Source organism: Hyaena hyaena, unplaced genomic scaffold (assembly GCF_003009895.1).
Source record: "Hyaena hyaena isolate Hyena2069 unplaced genomic scaffold, ASM300989v1 scaffold_394, whole genome shotgun sequence".
NCBI classification, from domain to species: Eukaryota; Metazoa; Chordata; class Mammalia; order Carnivora; family Hyaenidae; genus Hyaena; species Hyaena hyaena.
In genome coordinates, this window is record NW_024081026.1 from 437,739 (window position 1) to 455,926 (window position 18,188).

An 18,188-nucleotide genomic window follows, 5' to 3' on the forward strand; every position below is an offset into this window, starting at 1 on the left:
TTTTTTTTTTTTTTTTTTTTGAGAGAGAGAGAGAGAGAGAGAGAGAAATCCCGAGCGCTGCCAGCTCAGAGCCTGACTCAGGGCTCAAACTCACAAATTGTGAGATGATGACCGGAGCTGAAACCAAGAGTCAGACGCTTAAGCGACAGAGCCACCCAGGCGCCCCATCTTTTACTTCATTTTCATTTGCTTCTCATACTTTATTAACTTACCTCAACCTGTTTCCCCCCACTTTCTTTCTCACCTATTATTGACAGACATCACTCCTCACATTATATACCAGTGATTTTCAGGCCTTTGTGCAGCAGAAATACCCAAGGAGTATTTTATAACTTAACACGCATGGATATTAACTCCCAGGCATCACCAGGAAAGCTTCCCAGCTCTTTCTCATGTGGAGCCAGGGCTGTGGGCCCCTCATCTACACCTTCAGTTACTGCTCACCGACAATTCTCCACATCAATTCTCCACATCACCACAGTACCAGGTATTTGCCAAATATGTAAGTAAGGGACCCAGAGTCCCTTACTTGGTCATTTCTTATAACCTCAAGTCAACTCTCTTAGGATGAGCCTTACGTTACTGCTGAGAAGGCTAAGGCTTGGAAGAGACACGGTGTTTGCCAAGCCACCGCCAGAAACAAAACTAAGATACCTCCAGGGGCCTCTAACTTCATCTGGCTCAAAGTTATTTCTTTATTTTATTCACTGTCTCTAAATTCTTCCAAGGAAACCAGTTCTCACTCATCTATTTCCTTGGAGCCTTTCTGATGATTTTGCCACCCAAATGACCCCCTCATCAAATGAATGTCATGGTGGAAAAGAGGAAGGAAGTGTGGAAGAAAGCCTTCCAAAAATGTGTTTTCAGAACCCTTGATTTCTCCTCCTTTAAGATGGTTCAAGTTCACATTCTTCAACTGGACACATCTTCTCATTACTTCTTTCATCCCCAGAGCTCGAGTGCTACAAAATCCTGCTTCAACAAACTCCACATTCATCTTCCCCGAGTCCTTGGGCAGGGAAAAGTGCACGTATTTTAAAAACTGTCTAGATGGCTAAATTATAGCAATTTTTCTCTGGGAGAGAGTTGTTCAGATATTACAACCTTCTATTTATTGAGTGTGATAATCTTTCTCACATCCCCACAAAAAAAAAAAAAAAAAAGAAGAGAGCCGTTTTTGCTTTGCTCATTAAAATGATTTGTTTTTGGTTTTTGATGAGTGTAATTTTTCAGGTAGCAACGTTTTATTCTTACTAAAAACCCTCTGCAAGTGCGGAAGCCCCAGTTAAGCACGATTAATCAAACGCTAAATGCTTTTAAACAGCTCTACCCCTTCTTCTAATTGAGAAATAGAGCTGTTTGGGCAAGTTTATGAGGTGACCTTGATTGAATTAAGGAGGTCAGGGATGGAACAGACTTCAAACTCATATTCAATGATTTTAAAGAAATGACTTCCTTCCAATTAAGCAGGAATTAGCATGAAATATTTTGTTTCTGAAAGGTTAAAAGAATTCCTCTGAGAAACCAGCTCTCTTGTTGCTCGTTCTTTATTGAACACGAGAGAGAAGGCGCAAAGGATAGTTTTACAGAAAGTGCTTTGTTAACATGGTGCTGATGATCCCGCATCAATTATAACATTCCTTAAGAGTCGAAAATGTTGTATTGAAGGGGCAAAAAGTCCAATTTAAGTTTTAATTTCTATTTCAAAAGCCCAAAGACCCAACAACTTCCGACTACTAAGAAAAATCAAGATACATTTTCCATCTGCATTAATTTCATTTAATTAATTAATTAATTTCAATTAATTTGCCCCCTAGTTCTAGGGGGCAAAGTTTCACATATTATCTTATTTCTTTGCTGTTCCTTGTTTTAGCTGCATCCCTCACCTTGCTATAGTCTCCCATCTTTTTTTTTTTTTTTGAAGTCAAGCAAATTTTTATTTTTATTTTTATTTTTTTTACAAATAGTTTATTGTCAAATTAGTTTCTACATAACACTCAGTGCTCATCCCCAAAGTGCCCTCCTTCATGCCCATCCCCCCCTCCCCCCCACATCCATCAGTCCTCAGTTTTTGTCAGCATTCAAGAGTCTCTCATGGTTTGCCTCTCACCCTTTCCCCCACCATTTCCGCCCTTCTTCTCCCCCTTGTTCCTCAGTCAAGTTCCTCCTAATCCTCCTATACGTGCAAACATATGATATTTGTCCTTCTCTGCCTGACTTATTTCGCTCAGCATAACACCCTCAAGGTCCATCCATGTTGCTACACATGGCCAGATTTCATTGTTTCTCATGGATCAAGAAGATGTGGTTTATCTATACCATGGAATACTACATAGTCTCCCATCTTTTAATGGCCTGAAGGGTCATGTTCTTCTCCCTGTTCTAAATAGTAATGCACAGAGTTTTTGATATGGGGTTATGGAAGCAGGATTGCCCAGAGCGGGGAGAAGGGACCGGATATGTGTGGCGGTGTGGGGACGACAGGGGCTGTTTCTGAGAAGCAATAGTCCTGAGAAGAACACTGGCCATGTTCTTTTACATCCCTGCTCCTGCCAAGTTCATAGAGGTGTGGAGACACAGACTATATACAGGAGGGAGGCAGAGGGGGTACTACTGAGGGCAAGAAGGGACTTGAAAGGCACATTCCTCTTATGAGATTTGGGGCAAGTTAGTTAACCTCCATTAGACCTCAGGGTACTTATCTTAAAAACATGGTCAGTGCTGTAAGGATTAAACAGATAATAGTTGTGATTTTTGTTTGTTTGTTTTGTTTTGTTTTGATTTTTTTGAGGGGGTGGGGGTGTCCCAAACTGAAAAAAAAAAAAAAAAAGTCCTGCAACAGATTAGAAATTAATTCTTCCTAGTTTTAATTTCCTATCCCTTCATTTCACAAACTCTTGTCCATGTACTATACAGCGCAATGTGCTGTCCATTCGGAAAGGAAAAGAGCTCAAACTAGTCTTTAAGGAACACATGGGGTGGAAGGTCCTCCCATGTTATGTTTTTACTCTTCTTTGCTTGAAACAAAATATAGCCTTCTCCAGGGAGAAGATGGAGTTCCAACGAATAGATTTACACAGCCTCTTTTCAGATCATCTCAGCCCTCATGATTCCTTAGGTCAGGGAGTATCTGCTCACTTGGGCTATAATCCTGAGGGTCCAGTGGGCAGACACGGCACGGACCCGTGAGCCAGTGCTCTTCCAGGAAAGGCGAACTCCAATGATGTGCTGCTAGGATTCTTCCCAGGACATAAGCAGCACTCTCAGATCGAAGACTGAGTCTAAATTAGTCTTATCAGACTTTGTGTGCCCATTTCCCCCCTCACTGTGGCACTGCAAGACAAACGGTATCATGACCCCATTCACATCGTTAAGAATTCTGTGAATCTGTGTCTTAATTGTATCACTGCTGTGTAGTTAGTATGACATTGCGTGACACACTTCATGGAAGCAAAGAGCTAAGGATAGAGAAATGGATGACTTTAGGGTGCTCAGGTCATACAAACTATACTAGAAAAGTGTGGTATGGCAGGTGGAGACAATTCCTGAAAAACAGACTGATAAATCACTAAAAGAAGAATAAAATTTCTTATCCTACCTCTACAAGATTTGCCAGATATGTGTTGTCACTTACGTTGTGTCTGAAAACTTGTAATTATAAAAATTACCCAATATTAACTTGCAGAATTTATCTGACAGTCCAACTAATTATTGTTAGGGGTAAAAAAAAATATATATATGTACTGTTAGGGGTAAAAAAAAAATATATATATATATATATATATACACATTTTTTTCTCATTAAATTAAAATGTGGGATGGGGAGGGAGAGGACATATTACTTGTAAGATCTCTTCCAGGTCAAACCCTCCCTGAATCTGTGCATCTGAACAGGATTGGTATTATTGTAGATGCTGTCCCTCAGATCTTGAAGACTTATTGAGAGGTACATCTCATCAAAACAAAACAAAACAAAAATCCCCAAGAACAAGGAAGCAGGGACGGCACTACAATTAATCCTGAAATTAGATAGTCAGTGAACTGGTGATCTTCTCATAGGCTCTCCCAGACCCTGGGAATGCAAAGAAATATGGGATGAGATGGGATAAAAGGGATAATATTTTAGTTCAGATCATTCCAGATCAACCATCAAGTCTGTGCCTGGGTTTTGAGTAGTGTCTTGATTTTTCTCTTTGCTTTTCTGGAGAGCTGGGGAGTGGAAAACACAAGCTATGACAGTGTGGATGGTTCACCAAAGGAAATGCATGACACGACGTGGCTCTTTCCCAACATACTTCACTTCTTCGAAGCATTTCTTCCTCTCCTTGCCTAAAGCCACAGAACAGATTGCTTTTGAGGAAATAAATATCACTCAACTAGAAAACAGATTGTGCCAATTTCCTGAGTATTTTTAAAAACTGGCATTTCTGTTGGATTGGGCTTAAAAACAGTTTGCTGGATGCATTGCCTATGTGGAAGCCAATCTCTTTCTAGTAGAAAATACAGAAAATAATGGGGAGAGTAAAAAGGAGGCCCAGTCAGCTTTGTCTGGATTAACATTTTAAGGTAATACATTCTCTCCTCTACCTTTGCCTCCAATGGCATCATGGTGCCATGCACGTCTCAGACATTCAAAATTCTTGGTTGATTTTATTTGGTTACAGACTCTTATAATACCACTTAAGGCATTTGAGGGATATTCTGGAGCTTTTTTTCCCATAAAATTTAGTGGTGCCATGTGAAGGTGCCTGGAAAGAAGGAAAGTAGTGCTGAGCTCTAGACTTTCTACTTGCTATCTTGGGGAAATAACATAACTTCTCAACATGTGGCTGCATCTTCCTATCTGTGAAAACAGGAAGTGGTTGTGCAAGATGATTTCTAAGGGTCTCTTCCACATCTGAAGAGACTCATCGTTGCCATTCCTTGTGGGTAAGAATTCAACATGTCTGCCTGGTTTAGAGCTTGCATTATTTTTTGACTCTTAATTTAAGAGTTATGCAAATATGATCAGTTCTTGAAATAGGAAATTGTAAGCCAATGGGGTCTGGAAATTAAATGTGGAAATTCCCTAATGTAAAGCAAAAGAAGGCAACTCAATAAATTTCCATCATCTGACACTAGTTCCTATTTGACTGGAAATGGCTAGGAATTCCCCAACCAATGTGAATTTTATCACAGATTCTCCTAGGTAGTTTAAAAATTAACACTTATTAATCATTAGTTTAATTATTAATATAATGCATGTATATACTGTGGAAATTTCTGAGATGCAAAGAGAATAAAACAAAAATCACCTATAATCACACCATCCAGAAATAATCACTGAATATTTTGACCTATATCCTTACATATTTTCCCCAACATACAAACTATGAATATAACACATACACAAACCACACGACCCATACATGGATTTGTAATGGATTTTATCACTTAGCAATACACTGAGAATCTCTCATGCCACTATATAGTCTGCTAGAATATGATCTTTCTCGAGGCTGCTTATGGATATATGATTAATTAACCAATATCCCAGTGTTAGATATTTACATGTTTCTTTTTTTTTTTTTTTTTGATGTTTTATTTATTTCTAGGGGAGAGAGAGAGAGACAGCGTGAGCAGGGGAGGGTCAGAGAGAGAGGGAGTCACAGACTGAAACAGGCTCCAGGCTCTGAGCTGGCAGTCAGCACAGAGCCTGACACGGGGCTCAAACCCACGAACCGCGAGATCATGACCTAAGCGAAAGTCGGACGCTTAACCGACTAAGCCACCCAGGCGCCCAGATATTTACATGTTTCTAAAGTGATTTGATAACTGAAAATTTAGGTAACTGCATCAAAGGTCAATGACCCATGTGCCTCAAGTGGAAAGCAAGGGCCTCTGGGACACAACGAGTGGCTCTGGAAGTTTTGATGGGCTCCTTAGGACCCTGCAACACCCTGCCTGAAGAACTAGGATGAAGACAATGACTTGCAAATTCTGCTCCAGAAAAGCTTCTCCCTACTTCGTTGCTACGGATGGGGCTGCCCAAAGTACAGTTCCCTCTCCCTTGCCTCTTCCCAGAAGGCTTCACACATTATGTCCTGAAAACTGTGGAGAAGGGTGGCTGAGCCCCTTAGTCCCTCTTTGCTATCAAGGGCATTCACCCAGAGTCTCTAAGCCACTTGGACATGGGAGAGCTTACTATAATAATAATTTTCAAATCTGCTATAAACTTCAAAGTCCAGGGATTCTAAGTATAAGCATCATATCATGCAGGGGGAATCTCCAAGAAAGGGAAGACAGTAATTACTTCTTTTCATTACTTTTTTCAGTAGCTGTGTGGCACTCAACTGTGTACGGATACCTGGAATTCTACAGGACATCCCCCTGTCCTCACTGTTTGTATTTATACAGTAGACTTAGCATCGTTGGGTCTTTGATTAATGAAGCTTATGGGCAACCGTGTTAGGAGTCAAGGTACAGTAACTGTCACCAACGGTGTTTTGATGAACAAAGCAGAATGAAAACATAGGAGAATTAGGACAATGATGTTCATAAACACTACGTCAGTGCTAAGAAGTTGGTAACAGCATATGTTTTAATATAGTCTGGTATTGATTTCTTTGGCCAATGTCCCACCTTAACAGTGTTATAGTCACACTCTAAGATTTTAGATGGAGAGGTACAGAAGAAAATCAATAGATACTATCTTTCCACTACCAACCAGCCACGTATCTATAGCCTCTCTGCCACATTCATGTTTAAGAGGCCTAAAAGATGCTTTGGGGATGGCTGGTCCAGTTATCAGGCTTTTAATAACCTCAGGAATCCACTCTGACCACCTCAAAGATTATAGCTTCAACTCCCAAAGATTCATGAAAAAGAGCCTATGATCCAGAAAAGATAGACACTCATTTTCTATTTTCTATTTCATTAATGTATAAAAAGGAAGCTTTAAAAAAATTCACTTGTTACACAAGAACTGTCTGAAAACAAAACTATATAGAATTATTGTTTCTGAACCCTAAAAATATATACAGAAGTGCTTAGGTAGTTAAGCTGTGAAGAATAAAGATTAGAAATTAAAGCATCTTTTGTAACATTATAACTAACAGTTTTCTTTTCTTCTTTCATTATTCTTAATCATTAGATTTTCCAAAATGACCAAGCATTATTGTATATGAAAAACAGATTTTATTTATAAATTGTAACATGCTGCTGGAGGGCAACGGGCTGCTCTACTCAAAGTATTTTCTATAAGCACATACTAGAATCACTTGATTCTAACTGACACTTGGCAAATGTCAGCGTCAAAAACGTCAAAAAGGATAATCCTTATTTCATAATCAGAAATTCCTACTTATTATTTACAAACTAAAAGGAACAATTAGGAATAAATGCTACAACAGAATTCTTTCTTATGTTTAGGAAATAAAAAGAAAACTTATAAACTTACCCAGATCCTGTCATCTAAACTCCCTCAAAAATATTCTGATTTTTTCCAGAAGTTGTGCAAACCACACTTAAATCCCAACAACGCTGTGTTAATTTTGCTCACATGCAAGCTGAAAACATATTTTAACATCCTGTCAGAATGAGATACTAAGAGTGTCGATAAAATGACACTAAAATAAATGTAAATTTAGACTGCCGTTACAAGTGGCTGCCTGAGTCTGGGGAGATGTTAGGTTGCTATAGTATTTTCCATAGCAACTTTGCGTCTTATTACATAAATATTCCCTTGGTGTCCTTACAGCCTACCAAGAAAACTGGATTAAATCTACTCTCCTATGTAATGATCCTGCATCAAACCTTATCAGAATGAAATGCCCAGAAAACATAATAAACCGTAATCTAGATCATGGTGCTTTGGCAGATGACAGACATCCTGGGGGCCACGGGCTGTGTGTGAGCGGCTGCGCTGTGACCTCATGCTGCACCCCGGCCACTCGTCTATGCTTCTCAGGTCAAGATCTCCTGAGTTCTCCCTTTCTGTGGATGGGCTGTTAACATCCTCACTCTTTTCCTCTGATGTCACCAAGCCCCAGGGCCTCAGGCCACTAGGCAAGAAGCTAGCACTTCACAGAGCCTCAGGCTATTCCACAAAAGCAGCTGGGACCCTGGGCTGGGCTGGGCTGTCAGAGCCAAGCTAGGGCAGACCAGGTATTCGCACTGTTTGCCATCCTCAGCCAGGGCTCCACTGGCTTTGGTGGGGGTGCAGCACAGGTGCATGGTTAGAGTATCTGACAAAATCTGGGGCCTCCTAGACACAATGCAACTTCAGCAGAACAAATCAATTTTACACTAAACACACGATTATGGAGAATTTGGGCATATGTGTGAGAGAGATGTCAGGAATGTGGCATTATCAGGTACTGGACAAAAATAAGATTAATAAAGGGCTAAGCTTAAAGAGAGCTTAGGCTCCAAATGTGACTTTATAGAACAGATAAACACTGGGGCGCCTGGGTGGCTTAGTCAGTTAAGCGTCCGACTTTCGCTTAGGTCATGATCTCGCGGTTCGTGGGTTCGAGCCCCGCGTCGGGCTCTGTGCTGACTGCCAGCTCAGAGCCTGGAGCCTGTTTCAGTCTGTGACTCCCTCTCTCTCTGACCCTCCCCTGCTCACGCTGTCTCTCTCTCTCTCCTAGAAATAAATAAAACATAAAAAAAAAGTTTTAAAAAATAAAAAAAAAAAAAAAGAACAGATAAACACTGTCTGGTTGGACAGGGATGCTTCCATTACAAAGGAATCCTATGCTGGAGGATCAATTTAAGAGCATCCATCTCTTGTATTTAAAAAGTAAGACAATTTACAAAAGTACTTATTTCTACACTTTTTAAAAACATGTCTTTTATGAAAAGGAAGCTGTAAGTGCACATGAAATGAGGGAACTGAAAATTCTACCTGGAATAAACATGTTTGATTTCCCTTGGTAAGATTAGCAAGATTTGAAAAGGGACCGGGGTGTGTAGGGGGATGGGGGGTAGAGGGTAGCAAAAGCCTTGACTCCTTGAGAATGAAGCTCTATTTCCAGAATTCAGAAATGAAGCAGCCTACTCAGCCCACATCAGAAGGTGTATTTCATCAGTTTTCAGCCATATTAGTTTTAATTAATCACATTTCTTTGTTTGGCATTTTTGTTCCCAGAAGACATTCTGCTGTGGATGAAAATAAAATGCTCGTCTTTAATTCAGTGGCTGCTGATGGACACACACCACTGCCATTTCTCCTTCGGGTTGTCATCACATGTAAACACAGAAGTCTGTGAACAGATTATCCTTCCTCGCCTCCTCTCACCACTGGTGTGCCCGCCTCGGGGGTCTGCTGGTGCAGGGATCTCAGGGCGGCTGCGGCCTCACTGAGTCGGCTCACTTTTCACGTCTGAGTGCTCTTGTCCCTCTGCCGAGTCCTGAGTGAGCCTGCTTAGACCACATGCAGTGTCTTCTAAAAGCTGCCACTAGCTGCCAGTGACATGGCCCCCTTCAGAATCCTGCACTGGCGCCCAGCGGCCCCTTCCTTCTGTGCCCAGGCTGGTGCCCGGGGGATGGGGGGGGAGCACTAATCCTCTTCTCAGGCTTGTGACAAACTGTAATCTGTTGGGCATCCTAAATGTCTTTCAAAAGCACTCTCGTACAGGAAGTAAATGAATCAGAAAAGAAAACGAAGGAAGTCCTGGTGTTCAAAATGATCAAGGGGATAGCCAGAGCGAGAGCCTTATTGTTGTTAATTTCTTTAACCTCAATGCCAGCTACATATAAAACCATTCAGACGCACTGAATACTGCTAGGTCCAACGGAAGTTGATTGTGAGTCCCAAGTTGATTCAATTAGCTGAAAGATTTGGGGAATCCTTGCTGGATGTGTTACTGAAATTAAGAGAATAAATCTGCACCTACATGTGGTGGGTTTCCATGGCAAATCAACGGCCAGAAAACACCTTTCATAATTAAAAGAGTATCTGCTCCTATAAAGAGCTCAGAGATTAAATGAGGTGTAATTAAAATCCGAGAACATTTGTTTGTGCATTATAAATGTTTTCAGGGTTGTCTATTAAGGAAGGGTATTTTAGTTTTACCCTTCTAAAATCTGTCTTCAATGTACAAGCTATACTCATCAGGGACGGGATGAGGTACAAATACTGGATAGTGGTATTTATTTTAGTTTCTATAAAATTTAAAGCAATGGCTTTTGAACATATTTGACATTAGGCTTTTAGGCGTTTAGCTACTGTACTTTCATTAACTTGAAATGTGTATTTCTTCTCTTCAAAAAGCATCTCACGCTCTTGAGGGCAGGGTAGACTGTGTCTAGCTCTCTCTGTACCGTACCCCTCCCAGGTTCACAGTGTCTCGAGCACAAGAAGGACTTGACAAATCTTTGTTGGTAATTAGGATGATGCCGAGTGTCTGCTCTCTGGGCCATGGCCTATTCAACACGCAGCGCTGGATTCTGAATGCATAAAAGTTGTGAACAATTGGAGAAACAATCATCCTTGTTTGAACAAGCTTCTTAAGGCTTTCCATTCAAATTTAGAGCAAATGTTCTCAGGGTTACCATGCTCCCATCAACTTGTGGGACAAAGGCATCAGAAACAAAGACCAGAAGAAGGGGAATATGCAATTGAAGTCAACGCAATTCACTTACTTGGTGAGAGGCCCAGGGCCAGGTGCCCTACGTGATGAAGACAAGTGGTGGTCAGAGTTATGGAGTACATACTATGTGCTCAACACTGTAGGTACGGTTGGGAGGGCTTTGCACGCACTGACTCCACAGTACGACGACTAACTGGCCGCCTCATGGAGGCCTTACACTCTGGATTCCTCTTTTCGTCCCTTTTCCCCCTGTGTACTCCTGCCCCACCCCTCTGCCAACCTGGAAGGAGGAGGAGGAAGAAGCAGAATAGATCTGGCTTTTCAAGTGGGGCTTAATTCCAGTAAGAGGCAGACTACGCAGCAATAAATTTGAATTTTTATCAAAAATCATCTTCGTAGGCTTTGGAGCAGGATGCCAATCTTCTTGAATGAATGCTTCAATAAATCTGTCTTGATTTTCAAATTTATTAACAAAACTCATTTTCATTTTTATCAGCATCTTAGTTTTGCTCCGGCAACTCTGTTTCCCCTTTAAGAGGCCACTGATAAGGAGGAACAGTGAGCTGCCAGAGTCATAAGGCAGTGTGGGGAGTAAGCTTAGGGACTCTGTGAGCCTACCCTGATGGCGTAACAAGCCGTAAAGAATTAGAAAGCCATAGGTTGCTCACACCCAAGTTTGGGTAAACAAGATTAGGTAAATAAGTATGGAGAAGGGGAGGCAGAGACCCTCTCTATAGTATAGAGAGGACACCGCAAAGGCCCCAGTAGAGAACAAAAGTGTGTGAAATAAACAAGATTAGGTATTCAGGGGGAAAGCGCCCCCCAACTTACTACTATAGCAGAAAGCTGCTTTCACAGGAAAGAAGGACCAAATTAGGTAAACAAATAGGGCTATAGGCTGCTACAGGGCGAAGCAGGCCAGAGCAGAGATAATTAACAAAAGGTGCCTTGTTAACCCTGAGGTTACTTGCCCCATCTGCCTTATCCCCCTAGGCTAGCTTGGATAAACAGAGGTGATGCCTCCTGTCAGCCGGAAACAACCTTCCGCAGGCTGCCCGGCTTCAGGATTTTGTTTTGCATTAACCCGAACCCCTAACCCCGAATATCTTCAAGACCCCCTTTCGCTCACGTCCATGAGTTAATGTTCACAGTTTCATTGTCTCTTTGTGCACGTCCATCCCCATGTTTGTAAGCCTACTAAAAACTAAAAACAGGGCAAGGACCCTCATTCGGGGCTCTTGTCTTTTCCTGGACAATAGCCATCTCTCGCATTTTAATCCTGTGTCCCGCTTTCTTGCTAGAAGAGAAAGAACTCTAGACCCAGAGTCTATGACATGGCAGGATTAGGGAACTCTAGCCAAAGATATGTTGTAAGTTATTACATGTGGGAAAAAGCAAAAGTACAATGAAATATTCTGCATAACCAGAAGAGCAGAGATATGCCAAATAACACTGATTAAAAAAAAATAAATCCAAGATATAAGTCCTCACATAATAAACTGTATCCTTCCTAGAAACCAAAGAAAGTCAATTCTCTCTGTCTCCAACTTCAGAAATAAAATCAGTGCAGGCTGGTGTTGGCCCTAGGAGGAGGTGGGGGGCAGAGAGGTGTTGGTGCACCGGCCTCGCGCATCCTGGGAGGCGTGGCTCTCCACAGTCCTCTCGGACAGGAGGAGGCTCCACGAAGGATGTCCTCCCCTGGAATTCCCAAGAAGTCTCGGGTCACCCACTGCCCAGGAGGTTGGAGGCAGATGCTCACTGTTTTAGCAGAAAGCAAAAGGGTAAGGGATTCTTCACAAAATAGAGGGATTTACTGCTAGGTCAGCCCTTAGCAATTTCCATCAGTGAATTAGAGCTCTGTGTTTTGAGATGCCTGCTACTGGGTGACTGACAGATGCAAATTTGCACCTGTAATGAATGCAGAGTCGCCTGATGATACCACCGAAAGGTGTGTTTCCCAAAGGCTGCTGGGCCTCCATCCCTCCCATTCCAGCAGAAGTTTGCAGGGATCCTGTCTGAAGCTTGGTCAAAAGACCAGATGGGAATTCTTGCTGTCAGGCTGTGTCCCTGAATATGCTGGGCTGAAAGGAAAACAGCTGCTGGCCATTTGGCAGGATCCTCAGGGCCCAGTGGAATAAAAAAGGTTAGTTGCTTTCCTTTTCCTCTAATCAGTTCCGTGCTTTCCCCATAAACCGCATGCCGCGTCCTCTGCTCCATCTCATTTTGAAAGGCGTGAAAAAGACTTTGAACTCCTGGGGACCTGGCATCTGAACTCTAGTTCTTCTATCTCTTCCCCCAGCACTCGGTATAGATCGTGCTCTGTGTTGTGTTCATTCATTCCGCTGGCCAAGGAAAAGCCTGGAGAACTGAAAGTTCAGGTCCTGCTTCAGGCTCTTATTAGATGCCTGAATAAGAGCATCTTATTCCCCCTTTTTCCTGGGGAAAAAGCCAACAGAGATCTAGCTAGAAGCCTCTTCAGTGAAGCTGCCAGAGAGGCTCTCATGTCCCAGCTGAGGGAAGGGGTCTTTGAGTTCTTCTGCAGCCAAACTGGGGGTCAATGCTTGCTGCCATGGTCTATAAGACTTCCTACCGGAGCCTACTGCTCTCAGTCATTATTACTCTTGTCCTGCCCTGAGCAGACTATGAAATTATACACATTCCTTATTTGGGAAATTGACAACTTGTTTAAAAAGAAATGTCCAGGGGCGCCTGGGTGGCTTAGTCGGTTAAGCGTCCGACTTTCGCTTAGGTCATGATCTCACGGTTTCGTGGGTTCGAGCCCCGCGTCGGGCTCTGTGCTGACTGCCAGCTCGGAGCCTGGAGCCTATTTCAGAGTCTGTGTCTCCCTCTCTCTCTGACCCTCCCCTGCTCACGCTGTCTCTCTCTCTCCTAGAAATAAATAAAAATATTTAAAAAAAAAAAAAGAAAGAAAGAAATGTCCCCCGCACCCCCCAAAAGCCACAGGTTCAGATAAGAATTTCTGATTTCTTTTCTTCTGCACCTACCTTACAACAATGTTAAGGATCCAAGTTTCATGTAAAATTGCCCCTCATCTAGAAACTTCAAAAATGATGAAAGCTTTATTGAGAAAAAAATTATTTATTCATTTATCAGAAGATCGCATTAAATTTAAGAAATTCACACTAAAACTCCCTCTTTTCTTTTGATATGTGAAGGTTCGCAGAATCAAATTGCCATCTTCAAATAAGCTAGTCCAAGCCCAATAATCAGTCCTGAGAAATCTCATATCCACTTAATAAGACACATACACTGATACATAAATCCTAGGTTCGTTTTTCAGACAAAAGATGTATGGCTTCAAAACTAGTGGCCTGGTACCTTCTTTTATGCTAAGCTCCTAAAAGATTTAAATGAATGGCATTTGAGGATGAAAGGGAAATTTTCTAAGGCAGTGGTCCTGAAACTTTAGCGTGCATCAGAATTCCCTGGGGAATTTAAATCACAGATTGCTGCATCTCACATCCCCACCCCTGGCTCTGCTAGAGTTCCTGATTCCTTGGGGATTGAAGTCGGGTCCAAGAATTTACATTTCTAACAAGTTCCTCAGTGATGCTGATGATGCTGGACTGGGGACCGGACTTGTAAGAACCACTGCGCGAAGGAAATTGAACTCCCTTCTGTATACACCCGGAAGAAGAGGACTGCCCTGTGATCATCATTCATGCCCCGGGCACTCGCTGAACCCTGCAGACACAGAGCACTCTGGCCACTTGGCAGTCTTGACGACCTGAGTGTTTTGGAGTCTTGGTTTTGGCTTCTACCAACACATTGGCAAATATCCTCTGTCCCTGGCCACTTGATTCTGTTAAAGCGCCTGAGGTGGGTGAGTATTTTATTCACTGGTACATATGAGGAGACAGGTCAAATCTATGCTATTCCTCTGATTTTCTTTTCTGGAAATGGTAGCAGTTGTGGTCCTTTCCAGGCCCTTGAGACAACACTCTTCCCCTTGATGAGCAATCTCCCTTGGTGTCTCCCAGATTTGACTGAGCTTCTCTCTTGCCTGTAATACCGAGAGATTTACATCTAATTTGAGAAGAGAGTTTTCAATCAGCATCTGAGAGTAGGCAGGGCACGTAAAGCAAGTTTCCTCTCTAAGCTTCTCTCCTTCTTCCAACTCGAGGAGGGATGCCCTTGGTGCCAAACGAGGCCACCCCTTTGATTACAGGTTAGGGAAAGTTTATTGGAAAAATGTCTACTTCTCCAGCACATTGGCTCAGAGGCTGGAAAGCTTCTTTAGGGATTAAACAATTCTCAAGTAAGAGGCACACAGACCGAAACCAAATTTTATCTGTATTTCAGCATCAGCGGTGGCTGCCATACTCTGGAAAAGGATTTTTATGGGAACAGGCAAATATCCCTGAAAAAAATGCAACAGCCCCAGATATATGCATAGAAACAACTGGACCAATTTAAAGCACCATGTTCCTAAGAAGGAGTTTAAAGTTCTATTAATAAAAGGCAGACTCACTCAAAGATGAAAGTTTAGTATAACTCAAATAAAAGTGAGTTATGCGGCCATTTCCCAGTACATACGCCCCATCTGAGACCTGGAAGATCATTATGATGCCTCACAGGTGTGTGGCAGTCACCAGCATTACCTGATTCATCGACTCTCATTTTTTTAGTCGGGCTGTCACAATTCTCATCATCTGACATTTCCATTTCTTCTTCGCGGCGGATACCCATAAGCTGCTCGCTTTGAGCGTTCCGGAGCTCCTGAAAGCAGAAGATAGGAGGATGTCAGAGTCACACACACGTCAACCTACCTTTTCTCAATGGTTTTTTCGTGTATTAGGATGCGCATATGAATGCATAGAATCTGAAGTTTTTGTACCTCCCAACCACTGCCTTGCATAATCTACAATGAAGTTCTGAAGTTTATGGGGAATGGAAAGACCCAGGGATAAAGGCTAGTCAAGTGGTCTTCAGCAAATTATTTAATCTCTTGAGTCTCAATTTCCTCATCTGACAAAAAGGGGATGATAACATCACCTAGTAGGATTCAACAAAAATGCCTCTTGTCATGACTGGCACAGAAGAGGCTCAGAGCTAGTGATAAGATACATGCGCGATGGCATTTATAAATGAGATGAGGAGAAAACAAGTGAATACATGTAAAGCTCCTTAGCGTCGTGCTAGATGCTTAGTTTGCTAAATTGGTAATATGGACAACTACTATTCTTCATCAAAACAGTGCCACTGCATGTGTGTATGTGCCTAGGTGTGATATCTCACACACACACACACACACACACACACACACACACACACACACTCACCACTCAGATATCCAAATGGTAAAATTCAAAAGACGCTGGAGGACCAGTGTAAGCAGATAACTTCTTTTTGGTGTTTTACATTATCATGTAGGGTTTAGTGTTTTTGTGGTGTTGGCTGTTTTGACATCACTTAAAGATCTTAGGATCATATCTTACTTTCTCTACTTACTAGAGGAGTGACTGCAGTCAAAGGCATTTAATTTCTTTGAGCCTTTGTCTATTCACATTTTATAAAATGGGGAACAGAGTAATACTCAGCTTGAACGCAAGAGTGTTTATACAAAAACAATGTAAAAGGTAAAGAATCAAAACACATTTTTTACTACCTTGCCTAAACATCAGGACACTATAATTGTTTACGGTAAGTAATTCTATTATTTTGTATTAAGCTGAATATTCTGTTTGTGAATCGTTATCAGTTCTATTCTCTTACATGTATTGTCCTCAAAACAACAACAATGAAATGACTGCATTATTCTCCCCCCCCAATGAAATTGAAGTCTCTAAATAAAAGTCACATAGTTAAGATAGTTTTGCTTTATAATAAGCCTACGAAGAACAATAAAGGATAACACCTAATGTATTAATGACATGATTTTAAACAAAGTTCTAGTGTCCATTTGATGGATGTGATATTTTATTGTGTTATAGGTTATCTGATTTCTCCTCTCTCCTTAGCTCACAGATAACTGTAGTAGGACCAAAAAGGAAATTATTTATTGTTAACAGTATTTTGAGTGGTCAATTCTGAGCCCTGGGCATCACCACTGCAGAGGACAGGGAAAGGGGACGGGGTAGAGAGGCAAGGTTCCTGGGAGTGAACCCATCACAGGGCATCTTGAGAGGCCCCCTGCAAGGTTGATGGGCGATGTTTTCTCATGCGGCCATGACACCCAGTAGAAAGAGGTGCCAATTCCACCTTAGATAACGCCAGTGGGTCTTGGAGGGAGATGTCACATGTGATTAGTGGGGACGTGTTTAGGTTGTGTACAGCTAATTTTTCTGCTGACAAAGAACCCAGTTCCCAAAGAGGTGGCTTGAAAATACTTGAAACAAGGAAACATCAGGTGGAAAGAATACATGAGGCTGAAAGGGCCTGTTGTTTAATCTCCACAATGAATGACAAACTGTCATACTGTAGCTGTTCTTGGGGGGCAGGGTGTTGGCAAGAAAAAAATTTGGAGGAAAAAAAAAGCTGCGGGTGTTTCCACAGGGTGTCTGTGGTTCAGCAATAAATCGCTAGTGCACTCTCATAAGTCTGTAAAGGTGTTGCAGATAATTAACAGATGCTGTACATGGGAACGCAGAAAAAATCAAGCCAATTATCAAGCTTATACGCAACAGAGAAATCATCCACAATGTTAAATTACCAACTGGTATTTAATCAATTAAGTGACATGTAGGGGAGAAAATCAAAGGTAATTTAGAATTCTATTTCCTAGTTTATCAAAAGCGGTGGGAGGAGTGGCAGAGAGGCACAAAGGACCTCCGCAGGAGCACCTTTCAGGACTGCCTGCATCCATTTCTGCCTCTCCGTGTGTACCGCGAAGCAAGCGGTCTTCCTCGGAACAGAGCTGGATGCCTGTGTGCACCCGGCTCGGCAGCAGGACCCTCAGGGAGGCAGGGCTGGGGCGCAGGGCATCAGGCATGCAGGAAGCGTGATTTAGATCAATAATGATATTTTCTAACACTCACGTACTAACGACAGCCTTTTTTTGCCCAGATTATTTAGCATCATGTTGCTTGCCTTTCTCTTAATGTTTCTTTTAATCATGTTTGGTTTTTATGTGATGGAAAAAAAAAAAAAAAATATATATATATATAAATAATTCATAGGCTAGTCATTCCCAAATGTGAATCGTGGTTTATGGATTTCAATTTGTGTTTTCATAATCCTCAATCTGTCTGTTTCATCATAAACGAGGACTCTCTCCTCCCAAAAACCTGCCTTGACTCAGGTCTCGAATCAGTGTCTGGGAGAGCAGCAGGTAAGCGCCCTTTATTTTTCTGGCTCCTGAAAATTTAAAGAGAAATCCCACTTCCTCCTTACTCAAAATCCTGAAGAGAGGAATGGAACTACATCAGTCACCAGCCGCCTTCTTAAGTATTTGTGAGCAAAATAAAAAAAATATCCTTCTTAACAATAAATTGCACTAGCATGTTAAGTGTCCCATTATTGTGAAGTCATTCAGGATTTGCCACAATAACAGTGATAATAAAGGATTCATTTGGTATTCATGTGGATGTTACATCTAGCGCCATTGGTATTTAGCTGTAATTTAGCATTAGTTAATGGGCACTTAAAATGCTA

The 18,188-nt window shown here is 41.8% G+C and overlaps 1 protein-coding gene across 14 annotated transcripts in view; it reads right to left on the reverse strand.

Moving 5' to 3' along the window:
• ENOX1 (ecto-NOX disulfide-thiol exchanger 1) overlaps window positions 1–18,188 on the reverse strand; it is a 545,438-nt gene that overhangs the window by 100,592 nt on the left and 426,658 nt on the right. For all 14 annotated transcript variants that reach the window (XM_039251548.1, XM_039251538.1, XM_039251540.1 and 11 more), the window contains one exon: window positions 15,197–15,314. In XM_039251548.1, coding sequence (XP_039107479.1) covers window positions 15,197–15,314 — 118 coding nt within the window. The remainder of the gene's footprint in view (window positions 1–15,196; window positions 15,315–18,188) is intronic.